Source organism: Chanodichthys erythropterus, chromosome 11, assembly GCF_024489055.1.
Source record: "Chanodichthys erythropterus isolate Z2021 chromosome 11, ASM2448905v1, whole genome shotgun sequence".
Lineage (NCBI taxonomy): Eukaryota > Metazoa > Chordata > Actinopteri > Cypriniformes > Xenocyprididae > Chanodichthys > Chanodichthys erythropterus.
The window spans coordinates 12,084,303-12,110,243 of NC_090231.1; the positions used below are offsets into that span (position 1 = coordinate 12,084,303).

Consider the following 25,941-nt stretch of genomic DNA (forward strand, 5'->3'; position numbering starts at 1 on the left):
ATAATAGACATTTACAACTGTTACATTTGAAATGGAATTTCCCTTAACTGCCCAATCCTTTCAGCAATGAAACTACAGTGTACTTGTTTTGGTTTCTGTTATACTGAAATCAAAGATCTTTCCTGACAAAGGTTCTCTGCGAAATGCACCATGAGACTAAAGAGGAAAACATTCCTTTATTCTTCTCTGGAATTTTCTCAAACCACTGGCTCAAATGTTAGACAGGTAAGCAATTTAATTATATGGCATATGTTAAATGGAGTTTCCCTTAAAGCCCACAGCATTTATGAAAATATGAACCGGCTTTTCAGCACAGATCTACATGTTGTGCCAAAAAAACTTGATGCAATGCAACTAAATAATACAATTAAGCGTGCAAAAAAGAAAAAGATAAAAACAGTACATTCTAGGTTGCATGGTAATGTTGTCGATTATGGTACATCTCTCACTGATGGGGTGGGACCTTCTTAACCTTGGCACCCATCTCATTTTTAATATTGCTGAAACAGGTCTTTAAGACATTTAAGACATCATCAGGCATTCCTGTGACCATTTCAAAAATCTTAGTGCAGACATCACAATATTAGACATTTTAAACTTTAAATGATGCACATATAGAGACATTTTCAACTGAGTATGTGTTCTTACCATCTTTATTTAGCATGAGGCAATGCATTTCTTTCAAAACAAGAAAAATTAATAAAACTTTACAACAAATTAATTGGACCCCTCTGTTAACATTAATACAAAAAAAAAAAAAACTCTTAATAGAAGGCTATTCAGATGCAGAACTTTGACTGGACATTGTCTGTGTTGAGCAGCCACCCTGCTGCTGAGACTTGAGCTTCTTGTAGTATTTCTGGAGGAGAAAGGATAAAACGTAACTATAAACAGATGTAAGTGTTGTAAGTGCACTAAACACAGTACCTTAAATAAGTACCTGTATTATACACCAGTAAGAAAATAAGGTGCAATTAACATTCAGAATTAAGTCGTAACTTGTACCTCCATGTTCTGGTAATGCCTTAGGCTACTACAGTGATTTTTCTTAGCGGTTTCCTCATTGCCATAAAACAGAGAGCAGAGTCTGCAGAAGAAACCAGTCTTGGGCACCACAAAGTCAACCCCTTTGAAACACAGAGAAGAAAAAAAAAAATTACTTTTCTAACAAGTGATGCATATGATTCAGCCATTGTTCACATCATTATCAAACAAAGCCTTTTTGGTTCTAGGAAGCCAATAATTTAGTGCTGATGTTAGTGTCATTTGTAGTGGATCTTTTACCAATGGGGTTGTCTGGGCTAAATGGGGGCAAAGTGAAGTCTTCAATCACAGGGGATTGAGAGCGGGCCTTTTTAGTCTCGGGTTCCTGTATGGGCTCCATCTCCCGACGTTGCTTGGACTCTTCTGCAAATGAAAATGAAGGAAAGTAAAAAGTAAGACCATGCACTGGTACAAAAAAAAAAAAAAACTACTAAAATATGTTAATATCAGATTTAAAACTGCTGTCTATGAGATTGCATACCTTTGATAGTGGATTTTTTATCAGGGACTGGTGTGCCAACAATATCGTTTTCTGACTTAGAGTTGTCATCATCTTTAGCTATAGGCCTGTCCTCTTCTGAACCTGAGGAGACCTCTGCACACAATGAATCTGGAACTTTTACGGTTTCAGCCTTTTGCGGTTCTGGCTTAACATCAAGGTCCATGGATTCTACAGTTGCAGGAGGACTCTCGCTTACGGAAGTTGCTGCCGCTGGTTCACACTCCGCACTCATCTCAGGCTCTTCTGCTTCTTCAGCACTCTTTGTCGCCCCTCTTTTACCCCTTGTGGATCGCCTCACTACAAAGAGCAAAAAGGGGACCACAGTGATTACAGACCTACCTGCCAATTTAGACTTTAAAATGCATCTAATCTGAGGGTACAAGAAAAACAATCTTGTTTCTATCTTTTACTCACCTGGGGTCTGACGAGCCCTCTTTTTGGCCCTTGTAGCTCTCTTTTTAACTTGCTTCTCCTCTTTGATCTCTTCACTAGGTTCCTCTTCCTCCTCCTCCCCTACTTCGTCCACAGTTACAAAGTTCATCTTGCGGAGCTCATCCAGGTCACAGGCATCCTCTTCTTGGCTTGGTGATTTCACAGGCTCCTCTGGTATGATTTGTGTTGTGGTGCTGGGACTGGTTGGCTTGGCTTCACTCTGCTCCAATTCCTCAATCTCCTCATCATCTCCTTTGGCCTCATCCAAAGTTACAAGAGTCTGAAAGGACAAACAAGAGGCCATGTAAACATACAGTAAAGAACTAAACCAAACCAAGGTAGCCTTAATGATGTTTTTAAACAATTTCAGTGGTCCAGTTGTCAACCAAAAAAGAACAGACCTCAGGGTTGAATGAGTCAAACTCCTCCTCTTCATCAACAATCTCATCCAGTGTGACCAGGCCCTGAAGTTCTTTGTCCAACTGGTATTCTTCACCCCCAGTTTCATCATCTCCAACCTCATCAACTGTTAAAAGTGCCTCAGGTACTTCATCAGCCTTTGAATGCTGATCCTCATTTGATTCATCAAGATAATCTTCTTCACCCTCACTGACCTCATCAAGAGTAACCAAAGCATCATGGGAAGGAAGTTCAGAGATTGCCTCATCTTTACTGTCAATCTCTGGGGCAGATGTTTCAGGCTGCTCAGGATGGTCATCTTCTGACTTTACTAATGTTTCTGTAGAAGTTGGTGGGCAGCCTTCCTTCTCTGAAGGAGAGGAGGAAACTGACTGGCTTGGATCAAATTTATCCAAGACCCCAATGTCAGTGCTTTCTTTCACCATTGAATGGGTCTCAACATTGGCATCCATCTCAGCTGAAACACTTTCTGCTACAATACAAAGCTCTGCGGTCTCATTCTTAACAGCAGCAGTTTCCATCCCATCTGTTCCCAATGGTTTATCAACACTCTCTTCCTGAAGCTCATGCTCTTCTGGTTTTTGAGATGTGACCGCTTCCACTACTGGTGTGGAATCTTCAGTCTTAATGTCCATTTTGTCTGTACATTCAATAACTCCAGGATCCCTGGTCTCAGAAGGTATAATCTTGTCAGTATGTTCTGATGTATTAGCTTGATCTGACTGTGCAATGGGAGAGATGATAGTATGGAGATCAGGTTCATCGTGAACCTTCTCGTCTCTGGCTGAAGACTCAGCGTTTGATGCCACAGTGTCCTCTGCATCATCCCCTACTTCGTCAACAGTGACAAACTCATCAATGTTAAATGGAAACGGTTCTTCATCGTTTTCCTGAAGAGCACAAATTCCTAATCAGTAATGCCTGTTTTCAGTTATTAGTCAGCAAACGTGTTAAATGTTGACACTTACCTTTTCCGTTGTCCTTGTTTTTGAGTGACCCCTTGAGGGCTGTGAGTTTTTGCTATGACTCTAAAATATAGCAAACGATACAAATCAGGCCAAAACATCAACATTTCAGAGCTATTTCACAACTGAAGAAACAGAACGATCAAGGAAAACAGTCTTAAAACAATAGCTTTATATATTTGAGCCTTCTCACCCTGCGATCAACATCATGCCCCCTTGATCGCTTTGATGGAGGGCTGGATTCCCGCCTACTTCTTCGGGAGGATGACCCAGAGGATCCTCCACGCCTGGTGGTACTACTATCTTCTTCAGAATTACCCCTGCTCCTGTGCCTAGAAGCTGGCTCCTTTTCAGGGGACGAGGTGTCCACAGGCCTGCTTCTGGAACCAGTGTTCTGAGACTTTTTCTCTTTCTCTGCCTGCTTTTTGTTCTCAGCCTGCTTTTTGTTCTCAGCTTGAGTTGTTTTCTTGGTCGCTTGAGCAGGCTTCTTTGAGCTTGATGAACCTTTTGTGGTTGTCTTCTCTGCAGCTTTTTTCTCCAACTCGGCCTTCTGTTTGGCTTCCTCTTCAGCACGTTTTAATGAAGACTGTAAGCGACACTGATGGACAGCCAACTCGAGGGCCTTCAAAATTTCCTGTGTAACTGGAGGAAAGTCCAGAGAATTGTCATCAATCTGGAAGGGCTCAGGTACTGTTTGGGGAAAGTTTGAGGCACAAGTAACTGTGACAGATGAATTACTGACAGTTTGATCAGAAGTGGAGGGCAAATCAGAAGCAGAATCTAAGGTCGGAATGGAGTCAGATGCAATGGCTGCAGGTTCGGTTTGATTACTAGACTCATGGCTAATGTCCGCCTTCAGAGGTTCAGTTGGTGTCAAGTCATTCGATTGGCCCTCACACTGGATCTTGAGATCCTGTGGTCCACTTTCTTTCTCTTTGACATCAGTACCTTTGTTAGGTTCTTCTGGACTCTCTGTCTCCATGGCCTCTACTGTAGTTTCCTCACTGCTAACAGCTGAAGTAGCAATATCAATTTCTGACTTGGTCTCAATATTCTTGTTTTCTGCTTGCTTTTCACTGTCAATTTTGCTTTCTTCCACAGATATGGGAACATCTTCAGCCTGTGGGATATGCTTATTGTTGTTTATCTGATCAGTTGTGTCAAATAAAACAGATTCTGAGGAAGCCAATTCATGCTCTGCTTTAGCAGACTCCACTGAAACAGCAGATTCTCCTGAGGGAACTGAGGATGCCAATTCCAGATTTGTTATCCCAGACTCAAATGACACTGCAGATTCTGAAGCGGGAACAGAGGATGTAACTTCAAGCTCCGTTTTCCCAGATTCAGAATCAGGAACAGAGGATTCAACTTCATGCTCTGTGTTCATAGATTCAACTGGAACTGCAGATTCTGAAGCGGGAACAGAGGATGTAACTTCAAGCTCTGCTTTCCCAGACTCAACTGAAATGGCAGATTCTGTTGCAGGAACAGATGATTCAACTTCAAGCTCTGCTTTACCAGACTCAACTGAAATGGCAGATTCTGTTGCAGGAACAGATGATTCAACTTCAAGCTCTGCTTTCCCAGACTCAACTGAAACAGCAGATACAATTTCAAGCTCCTTGTTCATAGACTCAGGTTCTGCATTGGGAACTAAGGATCCAGCTTCATGCTCTTTTTTCACAGATTCAGTCTCCGGGGTTACCATGACAGTTTCATTAACAGCTTGGGTATCCATCTCTGCTTTATTCTCAGGAGTAGTCGTTTCTGCATTAGCAGACGTATCAACTGCAATGTCTTTGGGAGCTGCAGTAACTGCAGTAACAGCTGCGTTAGCATTCAAATTTTCTTTACTATGCAAAGCAGATTCAGTAGATGCACCAGCAGATGCTGTCGCAGCTACTGGTTTTTTGGCTTTGACCGTATTAGGTTTTTTTTCTGTTGCTGCTGATTGACCAGGAGGCTTTGCTCTAAGAGGAAACATTAACATGAGAGAGTAAATTATTTTGAAGTTTCCAAAATCCGTAATAAATAAAAAAAGCAAAATATGTAGCTCTTCCCCTCTTACCCTTTTGCTTCTGGCTTCTTTTTCAGCTGTTAAATAAATAACAACATGGTCACTTATTAATTAATTGCCACTGTAAAGGAATGTCATGCCACACATGCAAATGGATAACAAAACCCGCTAAACTACCTTGATTGGTTTAGCCAGTTGAAAGTTGAGGGTATTGTTCTGGACTACACAACGGAACTTGAGGAAGCGGATGAAGATAGTCCTAGCAATAGTAGCAGTCTCCATTTCAAAAATGATCTGAGAATGAGAGAAAATTAAAAACAATAAAACAGCTAAGATCTCACATTTTCCTTAAATAAAATAAAAAAATAGATCTGCAGAGATATTATGTAAAAATAGTATTTAATACATATAAAAGTTTAATTTAAGTTTCTTACCCTGCCATTTAGTGGCAAAACCTTCTTGAAGTTACCATAGCGTTTGATTACGGTCTCTACTTCTTTGATTGCCTCAAGTGTATTTGGCACATTACCAACAATGAGAAGGCGTTCTGGCAATGTGATGATTTCCTGTGGTCAGAAGGGAAAAAAAGATTTACTATACAATACTATACAAGTCTGAGGCATGATACAAGTTATTATCTCTTCAGCATTTACTCACAGGTGATTTCTCCATGCCCATGAGCACTCTAAAAACTGACTCCTTTGGGAAGAAAAAGATAAGACAGTCAGTACTAACCAATATTATTCAAGAGAGTATAAATGTACTTGAGACGTAATGCACTCTCTTTTATTAGATAAAGAGTGTCCATTATGCCCGTGATGTGTTTTTAAATGAGAACACAGACCGTTTAAAGCAACTATATGTAATACATCAGTAGGTACGAAATTCAATGAAAACAGTAGATTCCTTTACAGCAGTATGCCACACCAACATAGTTTTAAGTATTATCAATGCAGACTTCATGAAAGAGGCCAAAAAAAACGTTGACAGAAGAATCTTAAAAAGAGTAAGTGACCATGAACGTGAGGTTGCAAACTGTTGATATATATAACCTTATCTATGTTTTCCCTATCTCAGAGTTTTATAATTTGTCGGTGAGGTCAAAAGTCATCAGTCTCAACTAAGAATAGCATGCAAATAAATACATCTCATGGCAGGTAAGCTTTGAAAGTTTGCAACCTTCCAAACCAATTTTGGCTAGTTAGTAATAGTCCACGGGTTCTCAACTCGTCTCTGAGCTCTACTTTCCTGCAAACTCCAAACGTAATCAAACACATCTTAACAAGCTATTTAAAGGACTTTAGGCTTACTAAAAAAAATTACAGGTAGGCATGTTTGATCAAGGTTGGAGCTAAACTACGAAAAAGTAGACCTCGAAGGCCAGAGTTAAGAACCCCTGTAATAATCTACACTGTCAAATGTATATTATGTGCAATGTGGCCTAAATTGGGGGCTCTGAAGTCATAAAAATAACAAAAGAACCAAAACTTGTACAACTAGTATGTATCTAGGACATTCATAAAATATTTTTTTCCCTCTGCATAACTTCAGACAGAGATGAAGTGCACACTCACAGTGTAGTTCAGGTCTATAGGTTGCATCATCATCTTTACGGTTATCTCAGTCTCTTGCACTTTAGCTGGGTTCTCAGAGCAGGCCTTCACCATTGCTTCAACTGCCTCTGTGCTGGGCATCTGCAGGTAGGCCTAAAAATAATTATTAAAATACTGTTAAAATATATAATACAGTATAATATTACACATTAATAACAATATATAATATATAAAATTAAGATATTTTTGATGAAATCCATGAGCTACCTGGCCTCCGACAGACCAGTGCTGCATTCACACGGGCGTTAGTGTTAATTCTTCTCATTTACTTTGAATGGGTGACTGAACAGAATTGTGGGTTCCGTTGCGTCACTCGTGTTGCTTGTGGCAGAAGTTGAAGATTTTGCAACTTTTCAAGCACCAACGCAGGCGTCAGCCAATCAGATCACAGATGCTAGCCAATCGCGTTCATGCAACACCAAAAAGTAATGTGATTGGCTGTTGTACTATGACGATCGTGTCAGCTCAAGCTTCAGACATGCCCTTCGTCAAGCTTTGATGCTGATGCCCTGTGTGAATGCAGCGTGAAGCCTCCTAAAGTATTCTCGTCACTTCATAACATTAAGGTTGAACCACTGTAGTTACATGGACTATTTTAGCAATGTTTTTACTACCTTTCTTGAAAGTGGTTGTGACACAGTCTATCGGAGGCCAGTAGCTTATGGATTTCATAAAAAAAAAAAAAAACAATTTATTTGTTTTCCGAAGATGAACGATCTCTGACCCAGTTTGTTTCCATAGCTACAATATACTGCATTTTCTGGCAACTGACAGAACTGTTGGGTAAACTGGAAGTGGGTGGGATCACACAGATATTCCGACCCAGAATGCATATTTCAAAGCGAAATAACTGGCTGTAGCATTGTTTTTTTTTTTTTATAGAAACAAGTATCTGAACTTAATATGTTTGCAGATATTTAGGAAACATGCTATAGTATTTTTTGTGCTTTAGTACAGACAAAAACAAACAAACAAAAGCAAACAGTAAAGCACATACAGCACCCTTTAAAGTTATTACCTTTTGTTGAGTGATTGCTATGACAGGAGTTGCAGTGAAACCGTATGGTTTAGCAAGGTTGATGAGCTCATCCTCAGTAACCCCTTTCTCTGGAAGATTTGTAATCTCAACTATATTTTTTCTCCAGGGTATTTCCTGTAGTCAAAGAAGGAAGGTAGAAGTAGTTTTTTATTTGTAAATAAATAAATTAATAAACAGTTTAGAGGGAGAACACAAAATAACATACCTTCTTCACAAATTTCTTGGCAACTGGGGTCTCTGCCAAATTAAACAAATGTTATACGGATTGTCCAACATGGCCACAGGAACAACTACAAAGGAAGATGTAGTAACTTACCTGAATCCTTAGCAGGGGGCTTAGCTTTAGCTGTCTGTACCATCTTTTTGGGCTCATTCAGTTTTCCCTTGGTTACTTGAGATGTCTTGGAACCTGGCAACTCTTTTGCTTTAGCTGGCTGAGATGCCTTCACTGGGTTTGGACCCTTTACCGGGTTTGGACCCTTTACTGGGTTTGGACCCTTTACTGGGTTTGCACCCTTTACTGGGTTTGCACCCTTTACTGGGTTTGCACCCTTTACTGGGTTTGCACCCTTTACTTTTGCTGACTGAGTTGGTTTTGTTGTAGTCACCTCTTTTCTATAATAAGACACAAATGCATTCACAGAACCATTTTTAAAATGTTTGAAACAGGCATAAATAAATAAATAAATAAATAATAATAATAATAATATCAACAGTTATTTCTAGATTCACTGCAAAACCACTGCATGCATGAGCACTTACTTCTTAACAGACTTTTCAGTCTTAACAGATTTTCTTTCATCATCATCTCTTGCATCCTACAAAAGTGCACAGATTGGATTTAATGCCAGGGCTTGGTATAGGTCACATCTCTAAGTGGACTTGAAAGAGTCAAACATACCTTCTCCATGCAGATTTTGATGACCTGACCACGAATTGTCAGGTTCTTACAGTTTAGCAAAGCTTTGGCATCCTCCTCTCTCTCCATACACACAGAGGCCTGAAGAGAGAATCACAAACGTTTACAACAGCTATACCAGCTACGCACGTTGTATTACACTGTCATTCAAACATTTGGGGTAAGTACGTTTTTTTTTTTTTTTTTTTTTTTTTTAAATGACTTTTATTCAGCAAGGACGCATTAAATTGATGGTTTTACAGACAATGCTTAGATTTAGGCAGGATGAAATTTAGAATTTTCTATTCAACGTATCCTGAAAAAAACATCATGGTTTCCACAACATTAGGCACAACTGTTTTTAACATTGCTAATAATAATAATAATAAAAAAAAATAAAATAAAAAAAAGTGTATCTTGAGCAGCAAATCATTATATTAGAATGACATCTGAATGATCATGTGACACTGAAGACTTGAGTAATAATGCTGAAAATTCAGCTTTGCATCAGAAATAAATTAAAATACAGAAGTTATGTTAAATTGTTATATTATTTCACACTATTACAGTTTTTAAAGGACTTGCCTCACGAATTGCCTTCAGGAGGATGGCAGTATATATCTTGCCAAAAGGTTCAATGGCATCAGTCAATTCTTTGCTGGTAGTACCATGAGGAACTCCAATGAGCCTCAGCAAACAGGATGTGCCTGGGGCATCCCTGGCTTTAGGCTTCACATCATGCTAAAACAACAAAAGATATTAATTAGATTTCATTTTATTAGAACAGATACTCTTATATTATTTCAAAAGTGTTTTCTAAAGACCCTGCAGCAAATACGACAATATAATGAGCTTAAAGCCAAAGAAACGAAGGAAGAACCTTTGGAGTGCTGGAGGTCTTTGTGGTGGAGGTTCTGCTTGTCTTGGGATACTCAGGTCTCTTAGGTGGTGAAGACCGTTTCCAACTACTGCTGCTGCTTCCCTTTGATGAGGAAGTAGAGGAAGCACTTTTCTTCTTTGCTAGCTCAGCCAGCAGGGCTGGTGCCAAGGACTTCACCACAGCCTTCAAAGTATTACTGTCTGTAATTGATGAAAACTCAGCTGTGGGAAAGAAAAGAACTTCATTTAGTAGTACACCAAGTGATTTGAAAGCAAAAAAAAAAAAAAAAAAAAACACAATAAATTGTAAGAGCATTGTAATAATTGTTCTTACCTGATGACATGAGTTTCATGGCCAGTCGTTCGCCACTGCTGGATCTCTGTTGCCGGGAGGGGCTGCTCCGGCGGGGACTCGAGCGGCGTGGAGGAGAGCGCCTACTGTAACCTGGAGACCTTGACCGTTGAGATGGAGGACTACGGGACCTACGGGACCTATAAGGACTGACTCGAGACTTCCTATGGGGGGACCGGCTGTGACTTCTGCTACGCCGGTACCTTCTAGGGCTTCGGGATCGGGAGCGTGAACGGGATCGTTTACGACGGCTTGAAGAGTCATGGTGCCGCTTCGGACTGGGGGATCTGGAGTACGAGTGTGATCGGGTGTGCCGCTTTGAGCTGCTGTGTTCTGATTTGGGCTCAGGTCTGTGGATGATTGACATTTTCAAGTGAATTTAAATGCCAACTGTCTTAAAGTATAAAATAAAAAAACAACTGTATTTCTAGATCTAAATGTCCAAGATTGGATATAGTAGGGATTTACCTGGAAACAGAGACAGCCTCAACATTCCAGTCAGGGTATCTATAACAAAATAAAAATATGGCTTTTTTTAGTTAAATGAGAAATTATCCTATGGAATTGTTAGCTAAAGGTGAACATGAGCAATAGCAGCCATTCATAAAGCACTCACTGTTTCCTAAGACGCCTACAACTCTCAATATGAAGATTTGTGTTCTGATGTTCAAGCCAGTCCTGTAAGCAAAAACAAAACAAAACATACTTTTAACAATGTCTTTGCTTTAAATAATGCTTAAATTACTACGTGTTTTAAACAGTGCAATTGATTATAAAAACTTGGTGTAACAGATCACCAAGATATGCATATAGAAGTAAAACAAAAAACAAAAAAGACATGAAATGCCAGAAGTCCAAATTTAAAGAGATGAAAGCTTGTTTAACCCACTCTAATCTCATTAATGCATAAAAAAATTTAAGTCCATGATTTTCATGATAAAACTTCTTCCAACATGAAAAAAAGTCCAAAGTGTGGCTTCAGGTATTACGGAGATGGAGATCGCCATCTGCCTTTTGTCTTCAGCATTGTGGAAAGTCATCAGGTCTGCCTTCACAATAGGTACAGTATTTTTTCAGCCAGTCCAAGGTCTTAAACTATGTTTCAGCAAAATGGTTTTTCATCAGGCTTCCCCAGGTTTCCAGAAAATGGACTGATTAATTTTCTTCTGAAACTGGAAATGGCTTGGAGTAGTCAAGATACAGTTCTTTTTTCCAGCCATGGTTTACCAGCTGCTTTATCTACTCTATTTACACCAGCTTAGTGTCTTTTTTTTAAACCCAAAATGAACTGCACAATTATTGAGCAATTGAAGTTAACAAACATTAAAATTTCATTATAGTTTTGTGACAGTTTATTTCATAATTAAATTTAGTACAGTTTTAGCTCAAAGTTCACCAAAACATTGAAATGAATTAAACAGCAATCGAGACCCTTTACATACAGCGAAAAATAATGCAAACATCTTTCAAATGAGGCACTACTGGGTAAGAAGATACTCACCTTAATCTGGACACATTCAATGTTACATAGAGAGCATGTATGAGGAAAGATTCTTGGAGTAGCTGCTGAGTAATCGTTCATCATGGTAGGAGTCGGAAGCCTCTTGGTGGTAGGCACGCTGACTGGAGGGGAAAGGAACGGGATCCAGTTGGCATTCGGACCTCCGGAGATGTCGTCCATGGCCATCATTGGAAGAAGACCCAGTTGAGGTGGCATCTGCGCTGGAGGTCGACTAGTGGGTGGCAGAACAGTCTGGGGTGCAGGTGGTCTTGCTGGAATCGTCTTCATAAGTCTTGGATCCACTGGTGGAGGTTTCTGAAGCTTTGGAACAGGGGCTGGAGCTGGTTGGCACGGCTGAGGATGCTTTGTGATGTCCATTCCACTGAAGGGTGGTCTAGAGACCTCACTCCCATACTTTGATGACTCTTTAGGTAGGTGTTCACTTGCATAGCCATCTGAGCTCTCCTCAGGATAGCCAAATTTACTCGAATGTCCATAGTCAATGACTTTGCTGTATTCAGATCTCGCATCAACGTCCCTTTTCACTTTACGCATACGGATGTCCCGCAAAATAAACGGTAGGTTGTCAGGAGTCAGCTGATCATCTGGATAGTGGCTTAGAAGCTCTAGATCCTCATTGGAGAGTCCAAAGCTTGCTAGGATGCTGCTGGCACTTTCAGAAGTGTAACGTGAAGGCCGCTGTTCTGGTGGAGGTTGGCTGTCTAAACCGCTTGATGCTCCACCAAAACCGGAAGACTGGAACAGCTGTGAGGAACTGGAAGGACGATCCAAGCTTGAAGATCCAAAGAGCTTGCCCGGGCCTTGGTATATGGACCAGTCTCCCTCATCAGATCGCGAAGACCCTGGAAAGACACTCCCTCCGGAGGAAAGCACTTCATCCCTCGTATCCTTTCTCATGCGGGGATCTGCTTTTTTGGGTTGCTGGAGCATTTGAGTGAGAAGGCGCACTTCCTCGCGGGCTCCCCGAAGGTTCTGGTCTATGGCGGCTTCAAGATCTGGGGAAATCTGCGACTGACGTTGTCCCAGTGAGAAAGGCTGGTTGACCAATCCCCCTCGAGAACCGGACATGGAACCTGGGCCAAGACGGGCTGGTCCCAGCTCCATTCGAGGCTGTGACCCAAGACCATACTGGCCAGGCACGACGGGTCTCTGACCGCTGGGAAACAGCCCTCCACGGGGATTATATAATGGATGCGACATGGTGACCTTAAGCAAGTTGAGCAAGGTCAAAGCAGGTGTAGCAACTGCAGACGGAGCGACGCTTGTGCCAGCAATTGCATTCAGCTGGTGCAGTGCCAACTGAGTCTTTATCTGTGCCAACTGGAGGGAGACGGGGCCAAAGAGCGGCAGACTCCCAAAATGCCTCAGGGAATTTGCAACAGGGGGCACAAAACTTTCCAAGAACAATGAAAAGCTGGAAAAATTAGGGGAAAAACACACAGAAAGCGTTATTGGCTTGTCGTCCTCACGTCCTCACACAGAAACTGCAAAACGGCTGCGACCATTTTCCCCTTCTGTCACACACTCTCAAATCTCCAGCTTCGAGGGATTTAAACAGGTTTCCATGTCTTCACTGAAGAAGAAAACAGCAAGCAAAAAGGACAAGACAGACAATGGAAAATAATATGACAGTTTAAGAGTATCTTTACATCATGCATGAGTTTTAGTGGTTTTCGTTCTTTTTTTTTGGCCGGAATATGAACAGGGAGGGACAAACATGCCATAAGACAGGACAACATGATAGGCCAGACTGTTAATTCATGGATATTAGACAACTGTTATTTATTAATACTGTGAGCAGTACCTTGACCATTTTTTAACATCAATGCTGGCTTTTCCAAATAAAACTTGGAGTCTGAACTATCAATATTGTCCATCCCTGTCAACAAAGATCACACTAAGGTGACTCATCTTCGTGAAAAGTTTAATGAAAAAAGGAAGAGTCTAAAAGAATCTACTACTGTAAAAGAAACTACAGAGCTGCTGCACCAAACATTTCTCAAAACAAACAAAACAACAAATTCTAACTGAACAACAAGAGCTGTGTTTTCCAAAAGCAATAGCCTCTACAATCTACTTAAGCTTACGATGCCTTTGGGAAACACAGTACAGATAAAGTAAAGATGTGAATGGTGAAGCCCTACAATTCAGCTCACTCTATAAACCTCTTTATAATATTTTTTTCTAACAGTAAAATTGTCAAGACAATAAAATGCAAAAATAAAAGTAAAAAGGAAACAGCATTCACCACCCATGTATCGTCCATATCACATTTTTCTAAGTAAATATAAAAATTGTAGAGCAGGACATAATTATATTCTAATGGAAAAATTACTTTTCAAATCTGTCCTTATTGGCCATCATTCCCATAACCTTGGTTAACTGGCATTAAATCTATTTTCCAAATGTGTTATTGATCTTATGCAGGGTTCTTTTTACCTCAATCTTTATTCAAAACAACAACTTATGTCAAACTTCTCCAGTCATTTAGTCTGCTTAAGCATTAATTTGCGTGTGTGCAATGCCCACATCTCAAAATCCAATCAACAACTTTTGTATAGTACCAAGTCCCCACCCCATTTTTCAATAAAGTCACTCTTCTATATACGTTACAAGACATAAGAAAAGACCCATTTCCATTTCATGATGGCTTTTCATTGCAGTGTAGTAGCCTACAACTATGTAAAAACAGTGCAGATGTCAGCCGAAAAGAAAATTGAAAATATTTTTCTCATAAATAACATGCACTAATAAAGTGTGCACAACAAGACCATTAAGTAAATGAGGACAATTTTGACTTCAGTTTTCCTTTGATTTAACTGATTAACTCCAAACTCACACTCTTATACAAAACTTTAAATGTAATGGTCTAAATATCAGAATTTTGAACATATCAAATATCAACCATGCATCTGAAACCCCAAAAGAATGGGTTTTGTATAGCATGTACTGTCATGACTCAGCAGGAAGTGTTTTAAAGGGAAAATTTACTGCAAAACAAATGTGACTCCAAAGTGAGGCCGCCATCCAGCGACTGAACACAAAATGTCCACTGAACAGTAATAGACCGCCTCTCACAGCAGCCATTTCTGATACCAGGCCTACACCTGTATTAAATGTCTACCACTGGACACTAGACAGAGCCAATCTTCCGGGCATTATGAAGAAAAACACATAAACACAATATGATGTTATAACACAGAATCTGCTACAGTTCCCCACGCAACAACATTAGAGCACGTGGAATAAAACTAAAGATCACAAATCATGTCAAACTACAAACAACTGCTAAAAAACGTATTTGTGATGAGACTGAATAACTGACCAATTGATACCCCAACAAAACTATAACGCTCCATTACGAAATAGCTTACGCCGCTTAATCGATCGCTTGATCAATGGCGTTACAGTCTGGATGGGGTGTTTAAGTTATGTTTTCGTTGCCGGTGTATCTCATACAAAATGAAAACAATGTTTAAATGCACGAAACACGCAATATATGCAGTAACATGCAGGACGGTAAGTAAAATCAAGCAGATAACTATATGTATGCAGGCCTCTGACTCTATTGCTTCGCCATTAGTATCGTTCACCCCGATTTCAGTCGACGTCGTCATTTTTACAGAGCAACAATCACATTATTCGACACAGAAATCGCCACATTTACACTAGAAGCGCTAGAGAACACTGTTGGGATGCAGCATAATAACATACCTCGTAGTTTAATATGTAAAATCTTACGATGGAAATGCATCCGAAGAAGAAAACGCTCCGGTTTCAGGGGACGGTCTGCTTGCGTCTCAGACGTGACCAGTTGATTGACGATGTGATGCACAAGACATATAGTCAGGAAAACCAATCAAACCCGAAACCTTGTGATACGGAAAACCTCCAACCTTTCAGTTATTATGTAAAAACTAATTATTTCGCGGGAAGTGAAATTTTTATTTTTATTTTTTTTGCAAAATGGGCAAAGAGAGACAGGTGTTACGCCGTTTCTTGTAAACAACAGAGAGGGTGTCGTTCACTTCAAGGATCTCCAGGAGATGGCAGTGTTTTCATTTTGGTGACTACTCTGCTGGCTTTATTTCAGGCAAATGCTACTGTTTAAAACATCACGTCATAACAATGTAGGCCTACAAACATTTAATTTACCATTTATTTCAGTGAAGGCTTATATATTTATTTATTTTAGCGTATTTTATGTCTACGTAAGTTTGCATGGTTCACATTGAGTGTGACAAAGCAGCTGTAAGTTGAATAATTGTTCTTCATTGCTATTTTTAGGCTTAGTTTTGGGCCAGTCATAATAATCGGATATGCTGAAGTTCATAGTTGCTGCTTGTTGATGTTCTTGACATCTAATCCTTGTCACAAGGTCAGAGATTTTGGCTGCCAACCTCTCTCTCACATTTCTGCAGCTGAACCTCTTTCTATCACGCATCAACTGTCTCACTGCAGTTTTTGAAAGAAAATTTAAATTTAGATTTTTATTCTTTAATTCTTCGGTACTTTTATTTTCTTGTTAATTAGTATGATATTACTGATGTATTACCATGATGCTGAAAATTCATCTTTGCATCACAGGAATAAATTATATTTTAAAATTCATTATACAGAAAACAATTTTAAATTGCAATAGTATTTCACAAATATTATCGTTTTGTTGTGTTATTGATTAAATAAATGCACCATCGTTGAGCATAAGAAAATCTTACCAACCCCAAACTTTTGAACAGCGGCTACCTAGTTTGACCATTAAGCCTTTTTTTGTCATATTGCCATAAAATTAACATGATTAAATTCTCATTCTGTTTCATGAGCTTGGTAAACCCAAACTTACACCCTGAGTGTTTACTGTGCTTGACCACATGGGCAGAACTCAGAAGATCAAGAAGATTAAGTCTGAGCTGTGTTTCTCAAAAGCATTATAAGCCGTAAGTAAATCATTGACAAAACTGGTTTCTATGGTCTATTAACCCTTATGATGCTTTTGGAAAATTGCAGTGAAAGACAGAATAGAATAATACTTTCACCCAAATCCTATTTTCTTTTCTCCCTCTTTTCTTCTCCATATCTTTCTCACTGGCTCTGGTTTATGTCCAGGTCCAGCATAGTGACAGACCAAAATAATTCAAGCACCAGAGGCCAATTTCAATCAATAACAGTTTGGGCACAAAGAGAGAGAGAGCTGGCCGCATTACAAACACTCAGACAGGAATGACAGAAAGAAAAAGAGACATGATGATAGGTGTCATTTGCACTTCAAGCAAAAGCATGGGACTTAAACTGTTCACCCTTTTCATCCCTTCCCCTTCAAGCATTATTGTAGTACTTGCACATACTGTAACTACATTATCGGCAGCTGGCATGGCACCATTTGTCCTTGTCTGGCAGGACAGATTATGTGGACAGCGAGGGGTCCCGTTAACAGATAACTAATTAAATATAACAAGAATAAATGCCCCCCAGGGGTTGGGTGAATACTTAACACTCAGCGCTACAGGACAGACTCTCCCAGGAGCCCTTCATTTCTTAAAAGGTCACAATAACATGATGTCCTCATGGCAGATGGAGCTCAGGCTACAAGTATTTTCAGTTTGCAAGTACCTCACTGGGTCTTATTTTAGACATCTAGGTTTACTGTGTCAGATCAGATCAAAGAATAATTTACATTATATATTGTGCATTCTGTTTATTATATTAAAGAGGACCTATTATACCATTTTACAAAGTTTTAATTTTGTTTTGGGGGTCTACTAGAATAGGGTTTTCATGCTTGAATTTTCAAAAAACACATTATTTTTCACAGACCCTTCCCGGTCTGTCAGTAATGTTCATTCATGGCACTGTCCATTTCACTGTTTGTGTGTTCATGACCACCTTGTGCACTGTCTATACACGGATGTTAGTCATGTTTTGTGGACAGACAAGATGCAATGAATTCTGATTCATTGTGTGGCTTTCTATTGTACCACCTGTAATATTATGGTGGCTATCAGTAAGATTTAGGATTTTGGTAATTAACATTATATCAACTAATGAAATATATGGTTTTAATTTATAAAACATAGGCATCAATATGCCATCCCGTTAGACCTGAAACACGATCACCTTGTCATTTTCACTGTGAATTTCTGGCAGATTTGTTAACATGCTGTTTTTTAACATGAATTTAAAATATTTTTTTATGTTGTGTATCTCTATATTAAGATCAAATTAATGTTAATGCTTTGTATTGGTGGTCAATATGAAAGAACATCCTGTCACAGCATGATTCCTATAGTGACTACTGGTTAGCTCACATATGCTGGTCAATGTTTCTGTAATGAAAGCTTTATTCTAGTGGGCAATGGTTTCGTCACCCCATCTGATATGAGTTCTTTCAGCACCTCAGCACCATCTATTTCGGAGTACAGACACACGGGGATAAACACTTGCACACCCTCATGCAAACATAACCTCTTTAACCTTCTCCCACACCCGTGATCTTAGAATTGCTGGCGAAGCATTTTGTGGTAACAGTGTCTTCAGATATGTTCACCATCTTTTCTGCTGTAATGAAAACTGCTTGTTCCTCATTTCAGCTGTCCTCATCTCACTCCTTTTCTTCTAAAGACTGTTTAAGTTCATGTGTTTGGTAGGGGTGTAATGTTTCATGTATGGACGTCACGGTTCGGTGCATGCAGTTAGACAACGAATACAGTCAGTCACAGGCCATTCACACTCCAATTCAGAAGGGGGCGTGCCCGTTAATGCAACGCTGTTTGCTAACCGCCACAACAGAAGAAGCACAAAAGAAGAACAGAAGATCTATGCATAGGCTGCATCTGAAATCGCATACTCTCTTGAGGTACTTATTTTTTTGAATTACTTCATGACTACTAAAAAAGTATGTTCTATATAGTATGAGTGTGTGTAGTATGAATGTAATCCGGATGTACTACATACACCTTGTTGTCATTATCACGTGACCTACCAGAGTCAGTTGCGTCACTTCCATTCACAACTCCTCTCCCGTGGCCTCATGGGATAGTAAAGTGTGTACACTTCAGAATCTCGCCGGAAGAAGTAGTTCATCCGGGTACTTTTTGCCTATACTCTTTTATTAGTACTGTGAATTCGGACATTTCTTTTATCACATATTGTTTTTTACCTACTATATAGTAGGAAAGTATGTGATTTTGTATGGAGCCATAGATGTTTACGTGTAATCTCTCAACCAGTGTTTCAAACATGGAAAGACATCAATAAAGCAGCTTGAGAATAATATCTCACGTAGCATTACATTTACCACAGGCAAGTCATTTAGTGTCCACAGCATGTTAGTTCACTACAGAAATAAACTCTAGAGGGCAGAGTTTCACTAAATATATGCACTATTTTAGCTTACGTTCATTATATTTACTTTACCTGTTAGTAATTTCTTAAAATCTCTTTTTTTTTGGTATTGAATAATATCAGCTGTATCAAATACCATTTTATAGGTTGATTGATTTAACAATAGTTCCTGTAAGTGAACCATAGTCCAATAGGTAAGCTGTGAACACCCTGTATTTGCACTTGAGGTTTGGGTCTGGCTGTGTTGACATGACACCCTTTAAATCAGCACTGCTTCTCTGTGGTTCAAGTACCTTACACTGGCCAGTTGATGGAACTGTCACTTCCAGTGCTGCATTGTTAATGAAAATGTTCATTAGATATCTTATACAACATGCCTGGCAAATGTTTTTATGTGCCCCAAATTCTGCTGTTTTGTCACCAAGATAATGTTATCTGTCTAACAAATATATGAACAAAAGTGAATTGATAGTCTTGAAAGCATTAATAAGAATGTATTGAAAACTACATATCAAATAGTAATGCTTTGCATCATATGCCATATTACACTTTAAAATATATTCAAATAGAAAACAGTTATTTTAAATTGTAATAATACTTCACAATATTACTGTTTTTACTATATTTCTGATCAAATAATGCAGCCTTTGTGAGCATAAGAGACTTCTTTCAAAAACATGTTAAAAATCGTATACTGACTGAAATGTATCAGAACACACTGCATAAAAATCAAGCTTGTGTAATGAGAAGCGTCTGTGTTCACATACTTGCATATGGACTATGTTTAGGGCTGTGGTTTCTTAGGTCTTAAATATTGGGAGGCTGGTTACTGTACTATAAGACAACATGTGTACTACACTTTTATGTGTGCAACTGTTAGGACCGCAAGCTCTTAACACACACATGCACACACACACAGCCACACACACAAACAAACATCCAATCACTGTAAACCATTCATGCCCATAAAACATTTGGTAACCTTTCTGAAGGAAGAACCCATAAATCTTGTTAAGGGACCCAGATATATATATCCTCCACTCCCCATCTAAGGTCCTTATGGCATTAAAACTGAACCAAGGCCAAGAGCCAAGGTCATGCCAGCATGTGCTAAGAACATAGCAGATCAGGGTATAGAATATAAATGTTTTTAATATCATAAAATGTTTCTTTTCCAAGATTGTTGTTGTGACGAGGTAATGTCACTCTGTCAAAGGTGAAAAGAAACCACATGAAACTTTCTAGTATTCAATTTCTGACAACAACCAGTACCAGGAGACCCAGGAGACTATGATTAACACATCTAATTCTGCCAGTAAATCTTGCCAAGGTGTTAGGAATAGTCTGTTCAGACTTTCCATCCTGTTTCTTTCTTCTGTACATATACAGATACACACACACACACATATATATATAAATACTGTATTAGATTAGGACTTCCACACTACAGCATTTACTTAACACTTATGCTTGTTTTATATAATTCCTTTGACTCATTGCTTTAGCTGCTATGCCCCTGGTCCAGCTTGATACGTCTTAGACTTTAGATGCTTTGTATTTGGCAGCTCCATCAGCAAAAAATGTGATAGATTTAGCTGACCTGACCAATTTTCCTAGTCAATAGTTACCACAAACATTGCTTTTTATTGCTATTTTATTGGTTTGAAAATAGATATCACTTGTAAATGGTAGTCACTTTCAATATTCACTTTTTTTAGCAGCCTGATGGAAGTCAGTGTTGATTCAAGACCTAATAATAACACAAAGATAAGATTATTGGTGTTACTCCCTCATAAATAAATGCTTTTAAAAGCATGCACTATATTTGGACACCACAAAAGGTCTAGAGGTGTATAGATTTGGCCATTTAGTTCAGACAGGGTTGTTTGGACATTTTTATGCCATTGAAGTACACACAGAGGAAAGCAATTGCAAGAGGGGGAATGAAACCATAATCTCCTGGTATTTATTTTGTCAACGTTCAATCAATGGCATAAGCCTGTGGCTGTGACTACTTCCAGAACAAACAAACCAGCGTCATAAATCTGTTTGAGACTGCGTTCAGACTTTCATCAAGCCATGGGATCATCACCACAGGCCATATCACAGGACTTGATTAGATGTCAGGGAGGCTTCAGCAGATTGTCGCCTTCTATAATACAACAGTCCACCTAATTGTTTTTAAGAGAAATTTCATCAGAACTTTGAAATGATAATCTGTTAGCAGGTGACTGTTTTCTGCAGTGAAGGTCATAGTTCAGCATGGTTTAGCTCACCATGTTTTAAGTCATGACCCTTTGCTGTGTGCTGAATTTACAAATGCAATGTGTTGTGTGTAGCCGTTTTATTGAGTTTGCATTCAGCTGCTTGACATGACTGTCCCTTCGGCTCAAGGGTCTATTTGGAGAGAGGAGCATGTTATGTTAGTGAAATCCAGACAGACAGCAGGAAGACATTGTGTCCTTTGCCTCATGTGCTTTGTGATTATGTCATGATTATCTTTAAATACAGAAATTAGTTTGCTCACAAGGCATGTATGATAAAAATGCAGTTTTTGATGTGGAGGTTTATGATGATATTTAAGTAATAATTGTGATTACGAAAATGAGGACAGTAACAAGTTAAAACAAATGATTTTACAAATTATGATTTTAAAAATAATACACGATTTTACAGATGAGCATGCATAATGGGTTGGGAGGGAAATGGCATATCAGCTGAGAGTAATGGAGGCGCTGGAATTTACAAGAATACCACAGCGGACACACTGTGGGCTTCTCCAGACAGTCTCTCTGCAGTCCCACATGACCATTGTGTGCAAATGTCAAAGTCAAAAGCCCACTCACAAATTAGCATCAACAAGCTTTCAAAGAGGGCTGCATTCTCTAATTGTAAGTTACAGTTACTTGTTACAGTAATACACTTACAATGAAAGTACACAGGGCAAGGTAGGTTGGATGGATGGATGGAGGGAGTGAGGGAGGGATGTATGGGTTGATGGATGGAGGAAAGGATGGATAAATTGGTGGATGGATGAATGGATGAATCGATGGAAGGAGGAAAGGAGGGGTGGGTGGATGAATGGATGGATGGAGGAAGGGAGGGGTGGGTGGATAGATGTAGCGTTGTCAAAAGTACTTTGGTACCAATCAGTACTAAAATTTAAAAAATGTGATGCTTTGAGCGCTGTTGAGCGGATTCGCAAACACCTCTGATTGGCCATTGTGTTCACACGCTCATTGGATAGATTGGCTACAATGATCAACGCATGGGAGCATTTGAAAGCACATGGAAGTGTTTGAATTTGAAAGCAGGCCTCTATTAGCGGACCGGTCCGTGATAGATGCCTGCTGTCAAACACTCTTGTTTGTATCTGTGTAAGCGCTCAGTGAAGAGTTTCATTAATGACTATTTACAAAGTTTTTGAGGTGTTGATCATTGAAGCCAATCAGAGACATATCTGATGAGCATGTCAACACAATGGCCAATCAGAGGTGTTTATGAATCTGCTCAAGAGCACTCAAAGCATCATATTTTTTAAATTTCAGTACTGACTTGGTACTGAAGTTGGTACTTTTGACAACTAGATGCATGGATGGATGGATGGATGGATGGAGGAGTGGAAAAAAGGAGGGGTGGGTGGGTGTATGGATGAGATCAGGCTAGGATTACAAAGGGATTTCAAGGATGGTGGGAGGGAGGGAGAGATGGAAATTTGCTAAATCTTTAGTTTTGAGGAGTTTTTCTAGTTTGTGAACGTTTGGTTATACATTAATATATTATTGTGGGTCAAGTCTAATTTCATTTAAAGGGTTAGTTCACCCCAAAATGAAAATTCTGTCATTTATTACTCACCCTCATGTCGTTCCACACCCGTAAGACTTTCATTCTTCCTCGGAAGACAAATTACGCAGCATGTTTGAGTTTCCGGACGAGGTTTGTTCTCACGCGTGTAGCAAGTTAGGTTAAGCTTCTGATTATGTTACATGTGAGTATTAAATCTGTTCATCATAACAAGTGATCGATTCTCTTCAGAAAATTTGGAATTAAACCACTCGATTTATATTGATTAGTTTTCCAATCTCTTTATGAAGTTTTTGAAGTGTCAAAGTGGAATTAATGACAGAATTTTCATTTAGGGGTGTGTCATTTAAACAGTCCAGTTCCTTTCATATAGTTCATGTAGTTATTAGGTATTTTCCCTGTGAGGTCTCATGCTCAAACACATGATGTATGTGTTTTGTGGCTGTCTGTTTGAATGTTTATTGTCTTGTCCCCTGTAAACAGCAAAAATTAATGTCCTGCTTTGTATTTTTGTCTAGTTTTCCAGTACAAATATCTTAACATTCTTAAATCAAGATACATTTTCTTGAGAATGCTTTTGCATTCGCTGACAAAAGCTCTGTGTCCCTCAGAGTAAGTTTGTGTTCCCTCCCTACTTTGCGTTTGCTGGCAAAAAACTCAAAAGTTTCAACATTTCTCTGGGAATCATATATTTTTTTCCTTCACTATGACCCTTTAGATGCTCCATACTAATCTGTTCATCTTTTATAAATAATTTTTTTTTTTAAATTTGCTCATCTGTAGAGTATTAGAGTCCGTTTGTGTTAGAGCAGCGCACTCATAGCCACTGTCCCAGACAGCAGAGGAAGATCCATTGTTAGAGTGAATAACAAGGGAGGAGAAGAGAGGATGTGAATTGGAGAGAGAACAACAAAATCCTTTCATCCACAGATCAGGGGGAGAGGTTACATCAACCAGATCAGTCGGGACAAAGGAGAACATACCAAAGCAACAATCAGTCCATAATTATTGTACTTTTATAAGGATTCAAGGCAAATACTGCTTTAAATCAAACCTATAATACCTACATTTATTATCAGAATAATGCTGATTCTTCTTCTGTTTGGATTGCATCTTTTCAGTCAGTTTAATATGGGAGATCCTGTATATGTAATTATATCTGAACCAGTGTTAATCTGGGCTGAGTGACGAGAGGAATGTGACATGAAGTAAGCAACAGTATCCTAAGCTAAAGCTATGAAGCTCACAAAAACACAGAGAAACCTTACTTGTCCTCAGACAAGAGACTTTGTAAGACTTTGTGGGACTTTGTAAATATGTCTACCATTACGTACATGGCAAAATAATAATTTATTTTAAAAAAAGTCTTATCACAAGTAACAATTTTTAGTTTACTTTAGATATATTAAAACAATTACCATGCTGACTTTGACATTACAGTACAGGATTGTCTAAAAGCTCATGTTGGTTCAAGAGTACATTTTATACATGATAATGACATTTCTTTGCACCAAACAGCAGACACAACAGGCAATGGAAAACCAACCCCTTGAGCTTCTTTTTTCATGCTAGTTGGGCTAAGGACCATTATAAATGAATATACCATGGATTATATAATTAGACTATTGCCACCAGAGGATACTGACTCACACAAAAGGAATGAAACCAGGCGTGACTAGTCTACGATTATAGATGCCTTTACCAGCACAAAAATTTTCTGATTTGATGTGGCATTGCCAAAAAATCTTTTACTTAAATCATATTCAAACTAAACTAAAAAAACTAAACAGCAGAAAATAATATGCTTAATGAGTATTTTGTCTTGTTTTCCATTTAAAAATGGTATATATATATATATATATATATATATATATATATATATATATATATATATATATATATATATATATATATATTGAACATGTAACTGAACACAGACTTGTTTTCAGTGATTGACAAAATACACAGACAAAATACACTCGTATTAAAGATACATTCTCCAGAACCAAGCCTGAATATCTTATGCATTGTTACTCTTTAAATAAATGTATATCATTTAAAGTAATTTTAGTAGTTTAGTAAGGGTTTTTTTTTTTTTTTTTTTTTTTTTGCAGTGTAGGTAAATAATTACTGAAAGTTCTTGTAAAGTTCTTATAAAGTTCTTCAAATTGTACTTCTGGAAAGTCAATTAATTCATGTAAACATATAAAGTTTAGGACAAGACATAACAAAAAACAGACACATGAGCATGGCACAAACAGCAACAAATCTCACATCCAGACATGTTAGTGAATTAAACAGCATTAGACAGGAGACGACACAAAAATTACTTTACTAATTCTTTTTCTCTCTCTGTTTCAGGTCCAACATTTCAAGCCACACATTTTTAGACACAAATAACGCTTAATCTGTATTTGCTCCTACTATGAAATAAACCACAATTGATCTAAAATCAGAGTAAAAGGTTGGTTCTACAACACATCTCCACTTACCTATTTGGGGCATTCGGTTGGCAGAAGAGAGCCAGGTTATTGACCTGTTTGTTGACATTGTTACTCGTGATAGCATTTGTTGCGCCATCTTGGGAATTTAGTTTCTTATTGTTCTTTATCATGTCTTCTGCCCCAGAAAATCTGAATGGAGGGCAAATGTGCTGCTCTGGGTCCCAAAGAGACCTTAAAATCCACAAATAAACCAACCCACAGGGATACAGAGTCTGAGATTCACAAAGGCTTTCAGATGGATGGAAAAGGACATTGATGAGGAATCAACACATGATAGGATACTGGTTGTTGTGATTGGTCTTAGGATGATGGATTTGTTGCTGATCCTTACCTGCAGTTGCAAACAGGAAATTGTTTATGAGCTGCTCTATGAATTATCTGGTGAAGAGGTAATAAATAAGTACAGAGAGTAATGAGTCACAAAAAGGCAAAAAAGTCGTCCCAAAAAAATCTAACAATCCGAAAGATAATACCAGAGCTCTGTAGGTAGAAAATTTTCATTTGCATATTATATTGTGGGAAAAAAAATGTCTTCACCAAAAATTCTTAGAAATTTTTAGAAAATCAAACTCATTAACAAAAACACACTTTCATATGCAGCAAATACTT

The 25,941-nt window shown here is 38.7% G+C and overlaps 1 protein-coding gene across 3 annotated transcripts; it reads right to left on the reverse strand.

Moving 5' to 3' along the window:
• Positions 1-164: 164 nt before the first annotated feature.
• znf638 (zinc finger protein 638) lies at positions 165-25,941 on the reverse strand. 3 transcript variants are annotated; one of them, XM_067401703.1, is made up of 27 exons: positions 25,921-25,941; positions 25,664-25,710; positions 25,321-25,560; positions 11,663-13,097; positions 10,778-10,839; positions 10,630-10,668; positions 10,144-10,511; positions 9,811-10,031; positions 9,516-9,671; positions 8,934-9,032; positions 8,795-8,850; positions 8,349-8,647; positions 8,238-8,269; positions 8,012-8,146; positions 6,955-7,086; positions 6,038-6,079; positions 5,815-5,946; positions 5,558-5,674; positions 5,432-5,457; positions 3,557-5,333; positions 3,367-3,426; positions 2,380-3,288; positions 1,961-2,258; positions 1,526-1,843; positions 1,285-1,407; positions 1,006-1,127; positions 165-859 (listed from the first exon to the last, which is right to left on the reverse strand). In XM_067401703.1, the coding sequence occupies exons 1-27, from the start codon at positions 25,924-25,926 to the stop codon at positions 776-778; spliced, it is 7,335 nt and encodes a 2,444-aa protein (XP_067257804.1). In that variant the 5' UTR covers positions 25,927-25,941; the 3' UTR covers positions 165-775. The 3 variants fall into 3 exon arrangements, with proteins under 3 accessions (XP_067257804.1, XP_067257806.1, XP_067257805.1); XM_067401705.1 differs by lacking the exons at positions 25,321-25,560; positions 25,664-25,710; positions 25,921-25,941 and adding an exon at positions 15,425-15,508 and having other exon boundaries at positions 166-859; XM_067401704.1 differs by lacking the exons at positions 25,321-25,560; positions 25,664-25,710; positions 25,921-25,941 and adding an exon at positions 15,398-15,507 and having other exon boundaries at positions 166-859.

What these genes read in the sequence shown, in the direction of transcription:
- znf638 (XM_067401703.1), bottom strand. An exon ending in ACTGAAAAGTCTGTTAAGAA is followed by an intron (nt 8,648 to 8,794) that starts GTAAGTGCTCAT and finishes GTCTTATTATAG; the next exon opens with AAAAGAGGTGACTACAACAA. An exon ending in AACTGGCTAAACCAATCAAG is followed by an intron (nt 5,458 to 5,557) that starts GTAGTTTAGCGG and finishes TTTATTTAACAG; the next exon opens with CTGAAAAAGAAGCCAGAAGC.